This window comes from Coffea eugenioides, chromosome 1 (genome assembly GCF_003713205.1).
Source record: "Coffea eugenioides isolate CCC68of chromosome 1, Ceug_1.0, whole genome shotgun sequence".
Taxonomy (NCBI): Eukaryota; Viridiplantae; Streptophyta; class Magnoliopsida; order Gentianales; family Rubiaceae; genus Coffea; species Coffea eugenioides.
The window spans coordinates 41,845,071-41,865,311 of NC_040035.1; the positions used below are offsets into that span (position 1 = coordinate 41,845,071).

General features: G+C 33.7%; 1 protein-coding gene across 4 annotated transcripts; it reads left to right on the forward strand.

Moving 5' to 3' along the window:
* Positions 1-7,161: 7,161 nt before the first annotated feature.
* LOC113759361 (serine carboxypeptidase-like 5) lies at positions 7,162-12,540 on the forward strand. 4 transcript variants are annotated; one of them, XM_027301933.1, is made up of 14 exons: positions 7,162-7,391; positions 7,475-7,620; positions 8,136-8,212; positions 8,484-8,606; positions 9,642-9,744; positions 10,211-10,257; positions 10,380-10,481; positions 10,603-10,689; positions 11,166-11,327; positions 11,430-11,501; positions 11,583-11,701; positions 11,787-11,900; positions 12,013-12,124; positions 12,237-12,540. In XM_027301933.1, exons 1-14 carry the CDS (start codon positions 7,234-7,236, stop codon positions 12,246-12,248), a joined length of 1,434 nt encoding a protein of 477 aa, XP_027157734.1. In that variant the 5' UTR covers positions 7,162-7,233; the 3' UTR covers positions 12,249-12,540. The 4 variants fall into 4 exon arrangements, with proteins under 4 accessions (XP_027157734.1, XP_027157730.1, XP_027157740.1 ...); XM_027301929.1 differs by having other exon boundaries at positions 12,013-12,058; positions 12,193-12,540; XM_027301939.1 differs by having other exon boundaries at positions 10,220-10,257; positions 12,013-12,058; positions 12,193-12,540.
* Positions 12,541-20,241: the final 7,701 nt, after the last annotated feature.

The window sequence follows — 20,241 nt, forward strand, 5'->3', positions numbered from 1 at the left end:
TACTTCCTTGGACGCTTTGGGATAAAGAAAGAAAACTTTTCTTTGAAAATTTCCATTTAGGAGATACTTAGGATGCGAGTTTATGGGATCCTTTATGCCTTCATTGCATAAGTACTCTTTCGTGTTGGACCTCAATAGTTCAAAATTCTATACTATCTCCTACCACAAGATGATCAATTGAAGTTTGCTAAATACAAAGAGTATAGGATCAACAATTTGTTGCTCTCTGACCATAAGATTAATTATATATAAGGCCTAAAACTTACTTGTATTTTGGTGTTATTCCAGTAAACGAGGTCAGCATAGAACCACGTATTGATCATTAAGGTCTATATCTTTGATGATCTTATCTTTTCTAGTCTACATAAGTTAGATTGATTACATACTATTTGGAGAAAAAATTACCATCCTAAGGTTAAAACTGAGACATTTCCATTTATGGCTTCAGGGATACATACTTGGACATCCAGCAACTAAATTTCAAGGAATTCTTTACCATGCAGTCCCGTTTGCTTAGAGGATGGGCCTGATTTCTGATGAACTCTATGAGGAATTCTGATGAACTATGGGAGGGACGTGGGAGGAGGGAGAGGATAGGGAGGAGGTTGCAAGCTGGTGACATCGGCATCGTCCGGCCGAAGGTAGCCGGTTGAGGTGGGGAAGAAGGAAGAAAATGATGAAAAAAGTGAAAAGTTTGTGTGTTCTTAGATATTAAGCGACGTGTACATTAAAAATTTTGAGATGTTTGTAGAGGATTACTGTAAACAAAATAGTTAAAAAACTTGTCTATTAAAAATTAGACTAAAAACTTGCATGGGAAACAGGTGCTAGAACTGACCGTGAATTGTATTACAGTTGTAAGGCCACAATTATGGTATTGGATTTAGACCTCACACAGAACTCTACTATAAGTGCACGGAGTTTTCACGTTCCTCGTACATAAACAGCAATTGGCCCACGATAATTTGAAGGAAAATGAAAACAAAGGACAAAAAATTAAAACCGGTTTTGCCAATTAACGTCAAAGAAATATTTTGACAAAAACTAGGAAAGTCTTCATTGTTGGTCCCCAAATTTGCAATGAGTAATGATTACACTATTATCATACCAAAAAAGAAAATTGAAATTGACTAACCTATTATTGTGATCCAAGCACGAAATAAGCAACTAATAAGACATCAAGTTAATAACAATTTAAGGAAAATAGTCAAAAACATGAAAATACAATTGACAGGAAAGATTTAACATGTTCATATCATTAACCCATTCTTTATTATGAAAAAGGTTCATATAAAAACACAATTTGAATTCTAAACCCAATCCTTGTGTAATATTTCTCATACACCAAAGTCCTTTTTCTCACTCACATCTATAATCATGACTCCTTTTGTGTACTTTAATTTATGATATAACAGTCCCCTTCAATTTATAGGATATATTACTTGACAAATCCTTATACTATATAAGAATGAATTTGGGTTAAAGAATGACTTTGAATTTCAACCGCAAGAGTAGGAGTATTTTGGGATTGTGAGATTGTTTTGAGTGTAGTTATAGTATTAGGTACTACTTTAGATAGCATGTGTATTATTGTGTTTACTGAAATGTCCTTGTATTCTAAAGGATGCAGTAATGATTTGTTCAAAGGTTTGGGTAGTTTGGGAATGTGAGATTATTTGATCATCTTTTCTACAATGGGTACAACCCATAATAGCTTCTTTATTGGTGTAATTACTTAAATGTCCTTGCAGAGACATTCATTTTGGTTTGTATCAACTATTACTGTTACTTTGCTATTATAACTTGAAGAACTTCAAACGTCATTTTCATCTCAATTAAAGCAAGGACAAGGTGGTTTATTAAGGAATTTATGATTGAGCATTAGTTTCAACTTCAATTCTTCAAATGTCTGCCCCTTCACATTCTTCCGTTATGTTCCTTTCGTCTTCTGATAAATACTTATTTGTATTGCCATTGTACTCTGGATTTCAATATGGTTCTCTGGTGAAGTTATTTTTGGTGGTTCAACTTGAGGTGAGGTTTCATTCTTTTTTTTAATGGTATGATTTACTTTGTAAAATCGTAATTTCTATTGTTAGCTAAATGCTTTCATTCCAAAATTGGATACTCTGTTAGCGCAATTTAATGTTGATATTATTGTTTCCCCACAAAGTTGGTTGTTCTATACAATTTAAATAATGTGGTTTTGTTGGAATAGGTTTGGAGATACAAAACTTCCTCTTTTGGTCTACTTACATGGTGGAGCCTTTTTGATCAAATTTGCCTTCTTTTACATATCACACACACCTTAATGTAGTAGTTGTAGAAGCTGGTGTTGTAGCAGTTTCAATTAACTACCGGCTCGCCCCTGAGCATCCTTTGCCTATTGCTTATGAAGATTCTTAGATTGCAGTCAAATGGGTTGCCCCTCGTTCAAATGGCGAGGGTCCTGAGGTATGGCTTAAGGATTATGCTAGCTTTGATAGGGTGTTTTTTGGTGGGGATAGTGCTGGTGGCAATTTAGCACATAACATGGCATCAAGGGTTTGGCTGGAGATACTAGACGGTTTCGATCTTGATGTGATTTTTCTCAATTGTCCTTATTTTTGGGGGAAAGATCTAATTAGTATTGAGTTAATGAAATTACAGGTAAAGGCCTATGTTAAGGGCATTTGGCATTATGTTCACCCAAAATCTACGGGGGTTGATGATCCATTGCTGAATTCTCGGATGGAACCAAACCTTTTGAGGCTAGGCTTTGTCGTTGCTAAAAAAGTTGGCTACTTTCATTAACAAGAATGTTGTGTAAATGCATTTTTAAGTGGATAATCACTTTGTTTATTGCCATTAATCATTTGGATATCTGTTTAAAGTTCATTTAGTCTTGTTAATGAAAAGCTCATATACAAGTGTTTGTTTCAAAATATATGAACTGAGCAAGATAGCATGCATAATTTTCATCTCCATCTTCCAGTATACATTAGATATTTTGTTACTTCATATTGTTATTTAATGTGCGTGAGTTTTTTGATATTCGTTTGAACTACCGTAAAATCTTCTTTAACCACAGGCACCAGCATTTCCCTCCTAGTACTTCAATAATAATAAAAGAATAACTTACCTGATTTCCAAACGTATATAAATACAAAATTTCTTGGCAACTACTCTAAATACGTATAAATTACTAGAAACTATTTACTTGTCACACAAAATAAAAATTGCCTAAACAAAATAAGTAATATCCTAATAATCTCCACCAAAAAGCTTCATGTGTAGTTATACATACCGAATTATTACGTTGCTGTAATGTACATATATAGCTAATCCGAATCCAACCTTTAGTTGACTTAAGTTTGTAGGATTTTCCTCTTCTTCACTACTTACAACTTGAAAGCAATCTTGGATTCCTTTCTTAATTCTGCTCCCAACTATTGAGGTAATCAAGTAACAAAATTTTTTTTGAAAAAAAAAATCACCATACTTCTCTCCTTCACAATATTGTCTCGCATGTGTGTGCTTTTCAAAATTCCATCATTAATGAAAACCTCGTAACTTTGAGAGTCTCAGGATGCATGAAAATTATATTTTTTTTTGAATTTTTTGATTCACGTGTCATACCGCTCAAAGAACAAAACTGAAATACATCCAACATCAAGTACATACCATTGGAAATTGTCAAGAACATTTCCACTAAATTATATCATAATTTAACACTAGACTCTATGTTTTTCCATGCCCTCTGAATCACTTGTCCAAATTTACTATCAAATATCCTCTATGTTTGTTGGCTTTTGAACCTTTCCTTTCAATGCCAAGCCTTTTTGACATGTATATTCTTTTCCTATTAAATTATTGAATTGAAAATTACCACAAATCACTTAATTTCAACAATTAACCAAAACCTAGCTATGATATTATATCAGATGCTGGGATCCAAGTGCAAACGAAGAATCATTGAAAAATTAAGTACATGACAATTTAATCAAACAAATAAAAAAACATGAAACGTTGAGTAGATACAAGATTAATGTGGTTCGATTCAATTATTAAATCTATATCTATAGAGACAAAACTCTATATGTGAGAAAAATAGAAAAATCTAATTTGAATCTGACGCAATCGTATGATGACATTTCTCACGTAGCAGGAAGCCCTTCCCTTACTCTCATTACATGTTACTACTTAAAACAAAAATAAGGCAATTTTCATAACAAGGTAAATTTTATTTCGTCCGTACGCCAACCTTTTTAAGAAGAAAAGTATACGTATGACAATTGGTAAAGAAAAGTATACGTAACTTGAAAGTTGGGTGGCAACTTAAAAAATTCTTCAATAAACCAAACTCGTATATTAATTTTTTAACACATGCCAAGCGTCCACCAACTAAGATACCCATAACGAAGCTATCTTGTGTGGGGATTTTAGCATTGCATGATTTATAATTTGCTTGAAACATATTTTAAGCCATTAAAATGAGAGAGCTAAAAGGATAGTGAGATCTTTTTCTTTTTAATTTTTTGATAAATTCTTCTGATGAGTTGCTTTGTTTGATCGATTATTCATTGGTACTTGGCAGATTTTATCCTATCATCTTTTCTCAAACATTTTGATAGTTATTTATATACAATCAAAATTTGGGCAGACTTAATTTTCAAAAGGGATAATTTCACAAACCTCCCCTGAGGTTTATGACAATTTCACTCGACTCCCCTCAAGTTTTACAAATTACACTAATCTCCCTTGTCACAATAAAATAACTATAATGACCTTCACTTAATAAATAATGCATAGTATAATGAAATGAGATTAAAAAGAAAAGAAAATTGACCTCTTCGGAACAAGTTACACAGCCAATGATGATTCTCTTTCACTTATTGTCACTCCGTTCTCATCCATCAACCCTTTCCTTCTATAACTTGTTTTCAAATTACCACCAATTATTGCTTATAATTACAGCCAATTACATCACAAGTGATCTCTCAAACTCTACTATATATTCCATTCTAAAATTGTCAAATCACAAGTTTAGTTGAGAGATTAGATTTGATGGTTGAAGTAAAATTCAATTTTATGGTCAAACTAAAAGGACATAAAGAGGCACACAATAATAATGGAATAAATAATGCAATAATTGGCCAAAACAGGAAGAGGGACTGAAATTGGTAAATTTGCTAATTTGTCTATTATCCATTCGAAAAACTTTTAAGATGTTAATAAGTACATTTATATTTCTTTTTATGCTTCACAATTATCGGTTATGATTTCGCTATGGAAAAAGAGTTTCTTCTCTGTATTTAAGATATTAACATGTTTGGAGATTTGATGGTAGGTCAGCTTATTTTGTTTTGAGAAGGTGTGGATATTGGATTTGAAGTTTGGAGTGTGATTAGTTGTAAATAGAATTTTGATTTTTGACAAAATAAATTTTTTGAAAATCTCTATGATCATAATGATGCCATTTCCTTCCCTTAAACTTGATTAATCCCATTCATGCCTAAATCTCTCCTAAGAATTTTCTTCAAAACCATAATTTGGCTCATGTACTAGGAGTTAAGCCACTTATATGGAACCAAACCATGTCTTCCTATGTTGAAAATTAAGCAAATATAAGGGTAGTTGATTATAAGTTTAACCATTCCATGGAATCATATGGTAAGAATATTTCTGAAGGATGGAACAAATCTTCAGAATTGAATGCATGATTTGGGAGAACCAATTTTATGACTGCGATGATAGAATTGCCTGAATTTAGAATTTGGAATTATATTGTTTGTTAAGCTAATTTGTTAGTATAGTAGGTTATGCTGAAATATGGAAGAAAGCAATTGGTTAAATAATTTTTGTACAAAAAGGGTAGTTTAGGACTTTTGAGAAAATATATAGCCTTTTGGACTTATATTGTCATATGAACAGTAAAAGCAAGAGAGGTAGGTGTAATTTAATAAATTTGAGAAGAGCTCTTTGCAATTATCAGTAATCTCAGGTGAGATTTCTGAAATTTTCTCTTTTCAAAATTCAATAGTTCAGATTACGTTACGCACCATTTTAGCAAGTAATGTAACATAATTTGGACCATCTTTGAAACCCGGAGCTAAGTCTTTTACATGCCGCTTTACAGAGGTGCATTGTATGAGTTGGCAAACGGGAAAATGCACTTTTCATCCCCAATATTTAAGGTGTTCACTAATTTCGTCCTTAAAGTTTCACAGAAAACACATTTCATCCTCATAATTTTGTGATTTTGACCAATTTTGTCCCTAAAGTTTATGTAGAACACATTTCATCCGCATAGTTTTATAATTCCTACCAATTAAGGACAATTAAAGGATTGTTAACAAATTTAGGCATAATATCATCACATGTCCCATTAATAATTGTATTATTAATACTTAATCAATTATTGATTAAATTATAGAAATAATAACAAGTGTTTTGGATAGGAGACTATATCTTTTTTTTCCCTTTAAATTGTGATATGATATATTTGAAACTAAATATAGATTGAAAGATAAATAGATGATTGAAAAACATGTATATGATGCAACAAAACAAAATTTTTCAAATAAATGACAATCCAAACCATTCATTCTTTTGCATTAATATTTTTCTCCAATTAGTTGTATTGGGTCTGTTTGACATTTTTCTTCAATTGGCTATAGTGGGATTGTTTCTTTCCCACTGACTTCATTTTCTTTGGATCTTCTTGTTCGATTGTGATTAAGAAGAAAGTAATCGTGGCTAAAAATTTCTTAGTCTTTTTTGTATTAAAATGAGAAAGTGAATTAAGAAAAGATTTTTGAGCTTTTTGTTGATCCAATTTTTTTTTTTTTACCTAATAGACATGCCGTGATCAAGTGACGCTATCCCATTCAAATTGCTTGACAATCTACCAATTGTCCTCAATTAGCCAAATTTAGAAAATTATGAGGATGAAATGTGTTTGCGTAAAACTTGAAGGATGAAATTAATCAAAATTATAAAATTACAAGGATAAAATGTGTTTTGCATGAAACTTTAGGGATGAAATTGGTTAACACCTTAGACATTAGGATGAAAAGTGCATTTTTCCTGTTGGCAGACAATAATGACATTTGTGTGTCGGTACGGTAAGTTAAATTTGTGGCTACGATAAGGCGATTCTCAGTAGACATAGCAGCTTGTGGGACTTATACAGAGTTCGCCAGTCTAAAGTTGCTCTGCTCAGTGCCCTGAACGAGAGATAGGCCAAGCTCAATGGAGAAGTTGCAAGTGCTCCTAAGGCATCCTATCTTCTGCGGCCTGTTCTTGCTTCTAGTTTATGTTCAAGCATGTTCAAACCTTGCTATGGCTGGTTCCATAGTTAAGTTTCTTCCAGGATTTGAAGGACCCCTCCCCTTTGAACTCGAAACCGGGTGAGCCACTAAGCATAAACCCTAGAAATTAACATTAATCAAAACTTAGAAGAAATAGTTGATCCATTTTCTGATATTATCAGGTATATTGGAGTTGGTGAATCAGAGGATGGGCAGCTCTTCTACGCCTTTATCAAGTCAGAGTCAAATCCTCAATCGGATCCTCTTATCCTTTGGTTAGATGGAGGCCCTGGCTGCAGTTCATTTAGTTCACTTTTCTTTGGGACAGGTCAATTCTAATGCCTTACACTTTGCATTAGGTGTCACCAAAAAAAAAAAAGAACAATTGCGCCACTATTTTGATCTTGATTTTGTATAATCTTGAAACTCTGCAAACTGCTTTTCTGGTTGAAACTCTGCAAAAAAGACAAAAGACGTTGTCTGGTTGACGAAGCTTTATGTAAGGTCTTTTGTTTTGTTTTGTTTTTGTGGGTAAAAGTATTAACTTTATTGAATAGCATCCATTTGTCGCCAGTAGCAACTGCTACAAACATCTGTACAATAACTAACTACACATTCACATCAAATTAAAAAGCCCAAAATATAAATTAAGCTCCAAAAACACGCACCTAAATATTTTTTCATATGCATTGCTGCAATAAAGCTTTTGAAAAACATTCCTAAAAACAGCTAATTCAAATGGAGCCATAATCTTTATTTGTCTTTAATGTTCAAGTGATGATGACTGATAAACTGGAGTGCCAGCATTTGATCAAGTCACTGGCCCGTGATTTTCTGTTGCAGGACCAGTAATTTTGGAGCCATTGTCGTTCGACGGCACTCTGCCCAAATTGGTATTAAATCCCTCTACTTGGACCAAGGTAAACTCAAGAATTGAGTTTCTCTTTTCTTTTCTTTTATTTGCTTGCGAGAGAAAAAGAGATTTAAGTTGATGAGTATATCTTAGACTCATAGAAGTGTTACATGAAAAGGTTATTGAGATACATATATAAATAAGGTTCCAAATTTTTTCTTTTTTCTTTTTTTTTTTGAAATAATGTTCAAATAATCTTTATCCAAACAAACCTAATTTTCAAGATTAAGAATTCGAGTAGACTGCAAGATTGAGAATCATTTCTTGTTACTTGTTAGGTTGTAAGCATCATCTTTCTGGATTCGCCAGTAGGAACTGGTTTTTCTTATGCTAAGACTGCACAAGCTTCTCAATCTTCAGATTTTCTAGCCTCTGATCAAGCTTATGAATTTATCAGGAAGGTACACGCCCATCACTCAGCTAATTAATGAATCGTAAGGCTTCACGGAACGTTGGACAATTACTAATCAGGAAAATGCCATATTTGTCTCTAGACCCTTTATTATGCAAAAAGACCAGTGTACTATCATTTAATTATTTTCCTTCTGAATAGTGGAATCCTGCATGGCTCTGCCCAAAATTGCCTCCATTGGATTCAAGTTCTCGATGAACACGGTTTTGATTGTATAGAACAGTTGACAGTGGAAGATGAATAAAAGTGACATCAATAATAATTGGCTATGGTAGTTGATAGGGTGAAACATCTCGAGAGAACCCATCAAAGAGCCCAATATATAAATTAGAAATCCAACTCTGATCCAAAAGTTTAAGTCATTGGATGTCGGACCCTTACTTATATATTAACCGCTCTTTCTTCATCTCTTGGATCATTGTGGGACGTAATTTTTTACTCATGAATCTAACAGTAGCTTCGGCAGTTAGCATCATGGGAGCTATAGTAGAGGAGGAGGTCAGGCATGTGGCTCTTGCATGGGGAAAGATCCCAAAGTCTCGTGAAAGGCGGCAATCTCTAGAATGGAATATCCCATTCACAGTGTTTAGTTAGTGAAATGTTCTGATACAGGCTCCTATGATAATTAGCTTAACATGTATAATGAGATATGCTATCTCTTGTACAAACTTGTCCCATATCGGTAAACTTACAATTTTACCTTGAAAAGATAGTGGAAGATGACTAATTTTGAATTTGAGGCTTACAATTCAATTTTGGGTACAAATTTCAATAAGCGAGGCAATTTGTTGTCTTTTTGCATGTTGTTGTGTCTTAATGTCTACAATTGGTTTGCTAGTGCCTATGGTACACAGTGCAATTACAACTGCCATTTATAGAGGTTCGGGTGGGCGATATTTGTTACGTTTTTATCCATTTGAACCTCGAGTTAAAAGCTTAATTTCCTTTGAAATGGGAAAGAAATTATAGTTAAAAAGATGTTTACCTTTTACAAGATTGCTTTTGATAGTTGATTATACTGCAGTGGCTACATGATCACCCAGAGTACAAGTCGAATCCATTCTATGTTAGTGGAATCTCGTATGGGGGCATTCCTGTTCCAATATTAACTCAACTTATATCAAATGGTAAGATTTTTTCAATGTGGCTCTTTACCCTGGGGAAGTTTTTTGGTTGTGTTACAATCTGATTATTGAAATTGTTATGCATCTACATAGGCATTGTAAGAGATCTGAATATACTATAAATGCTCTGTGTAAGCTTGTAGAATATGCAAAGTCTCTTTAGGTAGGAATATAGTTGCCACCTTAAGCTAAATGGGTTTTATTAACATAATGCAGAGCTTTATGAGGGGGAAAAAAAGGTTAAAAGTTCCCTCAGAAATTTGCAGGCTTTTTATTCTTTTCTGTCCTTATGTTAAGTTATAAAATGCTCCAGAACAAAGCAAGAAAACGTTTCTTTGACCAGTTCAGAGTTCTACAGTATCTCCTGTCACAAGATGATCAGTTGAAGTTTGCTAAATACAGAGAGTATAGGATCAATGCTTTGTTGCTCTATGACTATTAAGCCCTAAAACTGACATGTATTTTGAAGTTATTCCAGGAAATGAGGACGGCATTGAACCACGTATTGATCTTAAGGTCTATACCTTTGATGATCTTCTCTTTTCTAGTCTACCTAATCTTGATTGATTACATACTATTTGGAGAAAAATTTACCATCCTGAAGTTTAAAACTGAGACGTTTCCATTTATGGCTTCAGGGATACATACTCGGAAATCCAATAACGAAGGTTTCAGAAATTCTGAACTATAGGGTTCCGTTTGCTCATGGGATGGGGCTGATTTCTGATGAACTCTATGAGGTAACTTATTTCCTTTGTTTGTTACCTATTGATATCTCAGAACACTGTCATTTGTCACATGCATTCTTACAATGTAAAATTACCCGTGATTTTCTAATTGACCTGTATATTTACAATGCAGTCCTTGAAGGTTAGCTGTAAAGGGGAATATGAAATCACAGATCCCAGTAATCCAGTGTGTTCGAAAAATATGCAGGCATACAATGAGGCAAGCAACCATATCTATGCAATTTTTATGTGACTATATTTTCAAAAATTAGGCAAGGCCTAAAGGATTTACTTAAAGCGCCTCCTAAACTCAAGAAAGAGGGATAGAGTTAAGGATTGTCAGTATAACCGTTTCTGAATAGTGTAATATCATTTGAAGAAGCAGTAATTCGTTGTAACTTACTCGTACAATTTCGTAACAGAGTTGCAGTTAATGTTAGGGGCTTACACAGAGTTGCAGTTAATGTTAGGGGCTTACACGAGCACTGATCGAACATCATATTTCTGTTGCGAAATTGTAGAAGTTAACAATGAATTACTCTAATTTATTCAAACAATAACACACTTTCCAGAAACGGTTGTACTGACAATTGGTTCCTACCCCTTCCCTTTAATTTGCGGGCTACAAAAGGTGGGAAGAATTAGAATAAAGGAACGGGCAACCAGAATGATGGTGTTAATAATTTTCTTCTGCAGTTGGTTCGTAATATTGACGATGAACAGATCTTGCTTCCCGTATGTCCTCCTCTTTCACGAGAGCCAAATAAATTATTTACTGGTGGGAGATCCATTATACAAATGTTGTATAAGAAGTTTGAAGAGCTAGACGTTCGGGAATCTACTCGAGTCAAATGTCGAGTAAGATACTACTAGTATCGTTCTATGTAAACTCGTGGATAAGAGCATCAGTTCTTGGTAGCACAACTGATCGCCGTTTCTTCTGTTCACTGGCAATCGTAGATGGAATGGGTTAAGCTCGTTGAGCACTGGGCTAACAACAAGAGTGTCCAAGAGGCCCTCCATGTGCGAAGGGTATGTCTAAATCGAGCACTATGGTATGTAGCATTTGAATGCCGAAGCAAGCCTGAACTGATTTCTGTAATCACATTGCAGGAAACTTATGGACAGTGGTTAAGATGCAACTTTACCTTGCCATACACAAAAAATGCAGAGAGTGTTGTACCATATCATGCAAACCTTAGCACTAAAGGTTATAGATCCCTTATATACAGGTTTGGTACCTAACTCTGAATCTTGATGCGTGTAGGTTAACAGCAGTGATTTTAAGTACTGAAAGTGGAGTACTTTGTGATTCAGTGGTGACCATGATCTGATGGTACCGCACATTGAAACTCAAGCGTGGATAAGATCTCTACATTACCCAATTATTGACGATTGGAGACAGTGGATTCATGAAGGCCAAGTTGCAGGGTTGGTTCAAAATTGAACAATGTTTCTTTTCTTGATTACACCTCCATTAGCACGAGATAAAAAGATAACTTTACCCGACTCATCTAAATTTGTTCTGTTTTCCTGCCTCCAGTTACACAAGGACTTGCGCAAATAAGATGACATTTGCAACAGTGAAGGCAAGAAATTCCTGTTTCTATTGCTTCAGTGCAACATTTGTTCACATGGTAACGACTAACAACAAGGTTAGAAAATTCTTGGGACTAACTAACACCCCTTTTTTCTTTTTCTTTTTCTTTTTTTTTGGGTCAAGGGAGGAGGCCATGTTGCTTATGAGTTGAAGCCTGCCGAATGCAGAACTATGCTTGAGAGATGGATATCGCATCAGCCTCTCTAATCAGTTGGCATATGGATTATGAACATTTGATCACTTCTGCGCATCAAATGTGCCACTCTTAAATATATATTACTTGTAACTTTGGGTCATGAGACGCTTCTACTCCATGTCTCCAATGGATTGCCTTCTTATGGAGATATGATTAGTGGAGAAGTGAATAAAATGTAGTAGTTAAAATGGGAATCACGTTACGCCTCCAAACCTTTCTATATGACTGTTGAAGCTTTTGCTTTGAAGATATGTCATTGAAATAAATTTCCTCTATTTTGCAATAAATAAAATTTTGAATTCACAGGAAAGTACCGTTTGCCAAGGAATTCAATTATTAAAAAAAATTGTTACTCCATTGAACATGAATGGAGGGAATCTACCAAAGCTTTTAAAAGATGAAGTGGATTAGGAAAAGGAATTTCTTATTCATAATTGAAAAGTGATTTTCTTGAGAACACTTTTAAAACCAAAAGAAGATCAAAAGAAGAAATCCCTCATGTCTAGAACTGATCTAATCACTTTTTAAGCAAAACTGTGACTCAAAAATAGCTTAAAAGTCTTTTTGTTTTGGGTAGTCCTAAATTATGTGTTTGTGGCTATTGATGATCTAGTCATCGAAAGTTTACACTTGCCTCACGCTTGAGTAGATTAGATCTTTAGAAATTCAATCGGTCAAATTATGTTACCCATCTCACCAAGTGGTGTGGCTTAATCTGGACTACTGAATTTTTGATAATCGGATCTTCCAAGTTTTGGTTGAACGTATTAATGGTACTAGGAGGCATAAATCGCCTAATGGGCGTAGGGAACTAAAGACAATATGCCCAAGCAAATATGTGGATTAAGGGAGTGATTGAATTTTGGTGTATTCTTCTTTTATTCAGCATGGCATGCAAATTTTTTTTTTTTTTTTTTTTGTATATGAGTATGAATATGCATGGCAGTTGACAAGGGGAAAAAAATCACTGAGCTATGTGGAATAAGGTTGATAATCCAAAGTGCGTCAAACTTCAAGGCAATGCAAAGACTTTAATTCCATTGCATTACATGAATTTGGCAACGATGATGATGATGATGTACCTGGCTGTTGCACTAGATAGTAAAATCACAAACTGTAAAGCGAGGTATTCTCTACATTTTCAGAAAATCTAATGACTTGCAGGTTGAAGCTTTGTAACCTGATGCTATATCTTTTTGGATTCATCACCTGTGGCTTCTGATGTACTTTCACAAAGTAATTGAAAGCAACTAAAACTAACTTTGAAGCAGAAATAGCTATAGCAAAGATAGATAAATTCCTCAAGAAGATACTACTAGAGAAAATGTGGAATAACCTTACATCACACTTCAACAAAAGCATTAAACTACAGAAGAAACGTGCTAGATTACTGATACATAATTAATTATGGCCTAACTGAGCTGAAGATAAAAATTAAAATGCCATGGATGCACAGATACCGGGTGCCAGCTGATCTTGAGAAATGCTTGATATGTTCTTGATATTCGCCTTAATCTTATTTCTACAGGAAAACTTGATGATGAGGGTTACCATAACTCGCAAGATGGAGGCAAATGAAAACTCAGCAAAGGAAATTTCGTTGTTGCCAGAGGAAAGAAGTAGAGTACCCTCTACTTGATACAAGTCAAGTTGGGGAAGGGAGAAGTAAATGCAGTTCGTGATTTCTCAATTGACCTTTGGCATAGGTGACTTGGATACATGGGCGAAAAGAGGATTCAGACACTTGTTCGCAAGCAACTCTTACCTTGAGTTAGAGATCATGTACTTAAACCTTATGTTGGCTGCATTTATGGAAAACAACATAGAGTCGCATTTTAGAATTTTTCTCCATCTAGAAAATTAAATCCGTTAGAGTTGGTGCACATTGATATTTGCTATATGAAATATAGGTCTCTTGGTGGTGATGTTTGTTTTGTAACTTTTATTGATGATTTTGCTAGAAAAGTTTGGTGTTTTGCTTTGAAATCCAAAGATCAAATTTTGAATGTGTTTAAAAATTTTTATAGCAAAGTTGAAAGAGAAATTGACAAATAGTTAAAGTGTATTCGTGCTGATAATGGTGGTGAGTACAGGAGACCGTTTGAAAGTTACTGCAAGTCCCATGGGATCGAACTAGAAAAAACAGTACCAAAAACTCCTCAAGAGAATGGAGTAGTAGAAAGGATAAATAGATCCATCACTGAGCGAGTTAGATGTATGCTCTCCAATGCTAAGATGTCAAAATCCTTTTGGAGTGAGGTAATGAGGACTACCATTGATTTGATTAATCTTTCTCCATCAATTCCTCTAGATGGTAATATCTCAGAAAGAGTATGGATGAAAATAGATATGTCTTTTAAACACTTGAGAATTTTTTGTTATTGAGCATTTGTTCATATTTTCAAAGATGAGAGGTTAAAACTTGTTGTAAAATCAAAACAGTTTATTTTCTTGAGTTATGAACATGAAAATTTTGATTGTAAGTTGTATGATCCAGTTGAAAAGAACGTGATCAGGAGTAGAGATGTTATCTTCTTTGAATATCAAATCATTGAAAATATTGATAAAGGTGACAACAAAAAACCCTTAGATGGCATTTCTACTAGTTCAAATCCAGATCCAGATCCAACTCTAGTATCTGTTGATTTTAATCAATGGGGAATTGAGACAGAGCAGAAAGAAGATGATGGTGATGATCCTCTTGCTGATGCACCTGAACATGAGGCGCCACCTACTTCACCACTGCCACTACAAGATGAGTTTACGAGATCTAACAGAGAAAGGAGACCTTCTAGCAGATATAATCCCCATGAATATGTGTTGTTGACAAATGAAGAAAAGCCAGAGTCATACTGTAAGGCTCTAGAGTATGAGGACAAAGAAGATTGGTTGCGAGTCATGTAAGAGGAGATGGTATTCCTATATGAGAATCACACTTATAACTTAATGAAACTGTCGAAGGGAAAGAGAGATCTGAAGAACAAATGGGTCTACAGGTTGAAAACTTAGGAACATAACTCATAATCAAAGTACAAAACAAGATTGATTGTGAATGGATTTAGTCAGAAAAAGGGTGTAGATTTTGAATAAAATTTCTCTCCTGTGATAAAGATGTTGTCAATTTGAGTTGTTCTGAGTATGTCGCGATGAAAATAGGTATTTACAAAAAATGTGATTTTACTTAAAAATAAGTGAAAAAATATCTAGAATGAGACTTTAAATAATGCGACAGTTTGGGTCCAAAATTTAGTTTAAAAGGATTTTTAAGAAAAAATAGGAGTCGCCACTTGGTATTGAATTTTGGTGTACCAAGTCACCAAAATTTTTTTTAAAAATAAAATAAAATAAAATAAAATGCTTTTCGACAACTCCAGGTTTTTAAAAAATAAAAGAAAATGAGTTTGGAACTCATGGTTGAAGAAAGGGAAGGCAAAGGTTTGATTAATTCAAATTTAAGGCAGCCTTTCAACCTAGTCTAAGTTAGTTGTAAGATTTAGTCAAAAATTTTCTTAATCTAACTCTTAAATTTATCACACTTGGATGTTTCCTACATGGATGCAAATCTAAATTTATAAAAATGTCGAGAGGATCAAAATATCCATTCAAGGGTTTAATTGATATCAATCGTATTAATTGCGAAATCCAAAATAATCTCTTGAAAGGGTCACGAGTATGCGAATGATGAAATTAAAAGAAAAGAAAAGAAAATTAAATTATATACATAGGTATAAGTGATCAAAGGAAAAGAAATGCAGCATAATGGATGCAGGAGACAAAAACTCGTGACGTAATTTTCTTATACAGGGATTGATAGGGTATTTTAACTAAAGAGCTATAATCACTCATATCCATGTTCAAAGAATAATTCTCCTAATATGAACAAGCAAATGAACTAACTTATTTTACAAATTTTAAATGACATGCAATTCTAAATGATATGATTAACACATATACAGGGTAGGGGGTAGAGGATAATATAATAGGAAATATCATACAAATGAGAAAAAAACCTAAAAATGTGTATGAAAAATGTAATTAATGTCACTCAAAGATAAATCTAACGCACGAACGATCTAAGAGTCTAGCGTTGGACTAGCCATTTCTAAAATTCCTTATTAGCATTGGACTAGCAAGTAAGTGGAAGGAAAAGCCACAACTAGCGTTGGATTAGTGTGGTGACGTCATGTATTAATTATACATAGTAAAACAAATAATGCATAAATTAAAACAAATAAACACATAAGAGCACGTAGCATATAACACGTAAGCATAATATCTAGATGCAAAAATCCTAAGAAAAGCGGGTAAAACATATTACATATAATCTCCATAAACACACAAAACTTATCTATTATAATGGGGAATCTAACTACAATCTAAAATAAAAAAATATAAAAAATAAATAAATAAAACCTATCTATTCTATCTATTACAATAAGGGACCTCATTACAATCTAAAATGGGGAAATATAATAAAACAAATTTAGTTATCCTATATATTACATTTTTGATATATTTAAATGCTTCTCAAATAATTATAAAAAATTAACTAAAAAATATAAAAAAATTTGAATGAACATTTAAATCAAATAAATAAAGTATATAAAAATATATAAACACATAGGAACACGTAAGAGCACATAAGAGCACGTAATTGACATTGAAATAATAATAATAGGGATACTTCCCTTTTGAAGTGATGACTAAATGGAGTTAAATTGCCCTATTTATACTCAAAATGAACAAAAGAATCATGACACCAATTTAATTGAAAAATAATAATAATGATAAAAATACTAAATTCATCTTAATATGTCAAACATAAAGAAATTTAAGAACATCTAAAAATTACAAGTTAAATATATTCAAAAGTAACATAATTAGCTATTAAAGAAAAGAAACAATCATAATAAAGAGAGTCAAAATTCACTAGAGACTAAATTGAAAAATTAAAAACTTTTAAGGTCAAAAATATAATCTTTCCAAAGTGTAGGGGTCACAATTAAATAAATGATAAAATTAGGGACCAAAGTACAATTATTTTAAGGGCCTAAGTGAAAGAGATTTAAAATCTTTTGGGTTACATTAAAATTACTCCAAAGATCAGGAGCTAAAGTGAAAATTTTGGTTTCTGATTGGGGCAAGAAAAAGGCCATCGGGCCCAGTCGGAACCCAAAGGAAATAAACGGTTCAGCCCATCCTTTTATCACTCAAGCCCGACCAAAAAATGCATGGACTCTGACCTCCTAACTTAAATTGAAACCCAAAAGAAATAACCAAAACCCATTCCCAAAACCCAACCAAAAATAAATACCAGCCCACCAGAAAAAAACAACATTAGCCCAATCCATTTTTCTTCTTTTTTTTTTTTTTCTTTCCTTTTCTTTTTCTTTCTTTTTCCTTCTCCTCTTCTTCTTCTTTTTCTTCTTCTTCCACCCGAGAAGCTGAAGCTCCTTCCTGCTGGCGGCTATAACCGCCACCGCTGGACCGCCGCCGGACGCCGGCCGCCTGCAAAATACACCCTCTCACTCGATTTTTTCGTGTGAAATCCGTTTTTGAAGTTAATTTTTACAAAAAATGAACAGAAAGTGGCGAAAATAGCAAAAGTTAGTCTAATTTTTATTTTTTTTAAAAACTTTCAAACCTTCACAAAAAATCATAAAATTTATACTACAACACTCCTTGTAACTTCTATAATATAACTATAAGACAAGTAAACAACAACAAAATGATGCATTAAGTCAAAACAGCCCCAAATATGAAGAAAATTATTCTAATGCTTTTAAGGCTCAAAAACTCCAAAATTTTGGATAACCAAGCATTTGCAGGCTTTGTACTAGCTGTAACCATTTATTTTAACAAAAAATATGCACAATAATAGGTACTTTAATTTGGTTTTTGATTTAGGCATTTTTTCGAACACCTAGCATGCATATACAAAAATTATTTCCTTTTCCTTAATCTAGCTGTAGACGCCAAAATTTTAGCATTTTTATTTCATTTTAGTTGATTTTGTTTTATTTCCATTATGTTAAGAAAATCATTTTTTAATTAATTAATTAATTCATTGGAAAGAAAAGAAAAGCAGAACAGGAAAGAAAACAAAAATCAAAATCGGTTTTTCGCACAAAAAAAAAATGATTGAATCTGCACGCGCGCTGCCCATCTTCATGTTTGTGGCCAAAAAAACCAGAAACGAGGACACAGAGCTGGAGCTTGGTACAATTTGCCTTTTCATCCATTCTGCCCCAAGCATTTCCAGTACAATGACAGCTCACCTCAAGGGGAATCATCAGGAAGCATCTAGAGAAATAGATCAAACGGCTCCAAAAATGAACCCCAAAAAAACCCAACTTAATCTCAGCCTTTGTTCTAAGGGTTTTGATCCATTTGGCTCCATATAAAAGCAAGAGAATGGCTTGAAAAGGCGGCCAAGGAAAGGAGAAGTGAGAGAGCGTCGGGGGAGCAAAAAACAGCAAAGAAAAAAGAAAAAACAGAGAGCAAAAAGAGGGAAAAAGATCAAAATTTCTGGTAAATTTTCGCTTGACCAGGTTGGTCGACTAGCAACCTTGAAGCTTAGTTTTCTCCTTAGTTACAACTCCTTTTGAGGAGATGTTTCTTGTTCCATCATCTATGATCTTAGTATAAGAACTTTTATTTAGAAAATTTCCTGAAACGAACACCTTTGCTACCTTGAATCGGGGCTTGAAGTTGCTGGGTTCAGAATTCTTGCGCCTCTTGCGACAGATCTTGGAGTTTCCTTCCTCGAAGTTTGACACGCGATTTTGACCCTCTAAGTTGTTAAATGTGAAGTATTTCAACGTCTCTTGCTTCATTTAAACTTGTATTCGCATCAAAGTTGCCAAGATGTTTTTGCAGAACATGTTTCTTCTGTTCTTTCTTCTTTTTCTAATTTTTCAGCAATTTTCCTGCTCATTTTGTGGATTATTATATCGGATTTCTTGGTGAAATGCTGTATTAGACCTTGTTTGGTAAATCTTGGGTCGCTTGGGTTCATGTTTTTGAGTCCGAATCTCTAGTTCTTGGCCATGCGAAATTGCTGTATGGAAACCCAGCAAAGTTGCGGAAGTAAGAATAATAGAGTTGTGAGGAAGAAATCTTTCTTGGACTGGCTTTGCATGAGCATTTTCAAAACATTTCACTTTAGCGCTATGGCCCAAAACCTTTTGAAATCGAACCATTTATGCCCCTATTGAGTTCTGATATTATTTTCCATGTTTAAATGCGTTTTTAAGTAAATTATTTCTGGGATTTAGAGTATAATCAGTCTTTAATAAATTTTAGTAGATTTTTATCTAGTTGACTTTAGTAAAAATAGTTGGAGGGTTGGATTGAGGTTTGTTTGGTTGGATTGGTATAAAAATCTGGTCTATTTTGCTTAGGTTTTAGAAGTGGACTTCGGCTTATTTTTATGGGTTTGAGCATCGGCTTGGCAGATTAAAGCCCCTTTATTGGGTTGGGCTTGTTTTGTTGAAAAATGAAGGCTAGCCCGCCCATTTTCTTGGGTTTTGATCGGGCTTAGGGAGCCTTCGGCCCAAATAAAGAAAAATGGCCCAATGACCCGATGTTCTTAAGAAATCAGAAAATAAATTTGCAAATAGGTCCCTATACTTTTGAGTATTTTCATTATGGCCCTAATAACTTTTAATTTCTTTCAAATAGGTCCCTAATTTAATTCCAAATAAGTCTTTAAACTTTATTTTGCTTTCATTTTGAACCTTAAATTTTGTAATAATGATAATTTGACCCTCAACATTTTATTAATTTTTGCAATTAGGTCCTTACTTGTTTTAATTTCTTAAATATATGTTGATTATCTTCCTTAATTAGTAATTATGCTTCATTTAAATACTCTAATTGATAAAATTCATGATTATTTTCATTTCTTTACATGTTATTTTTTTTTAAATTGGTGCCTTAATGATTTTTGTTAATTTTGGAGTTAAATAGGATAA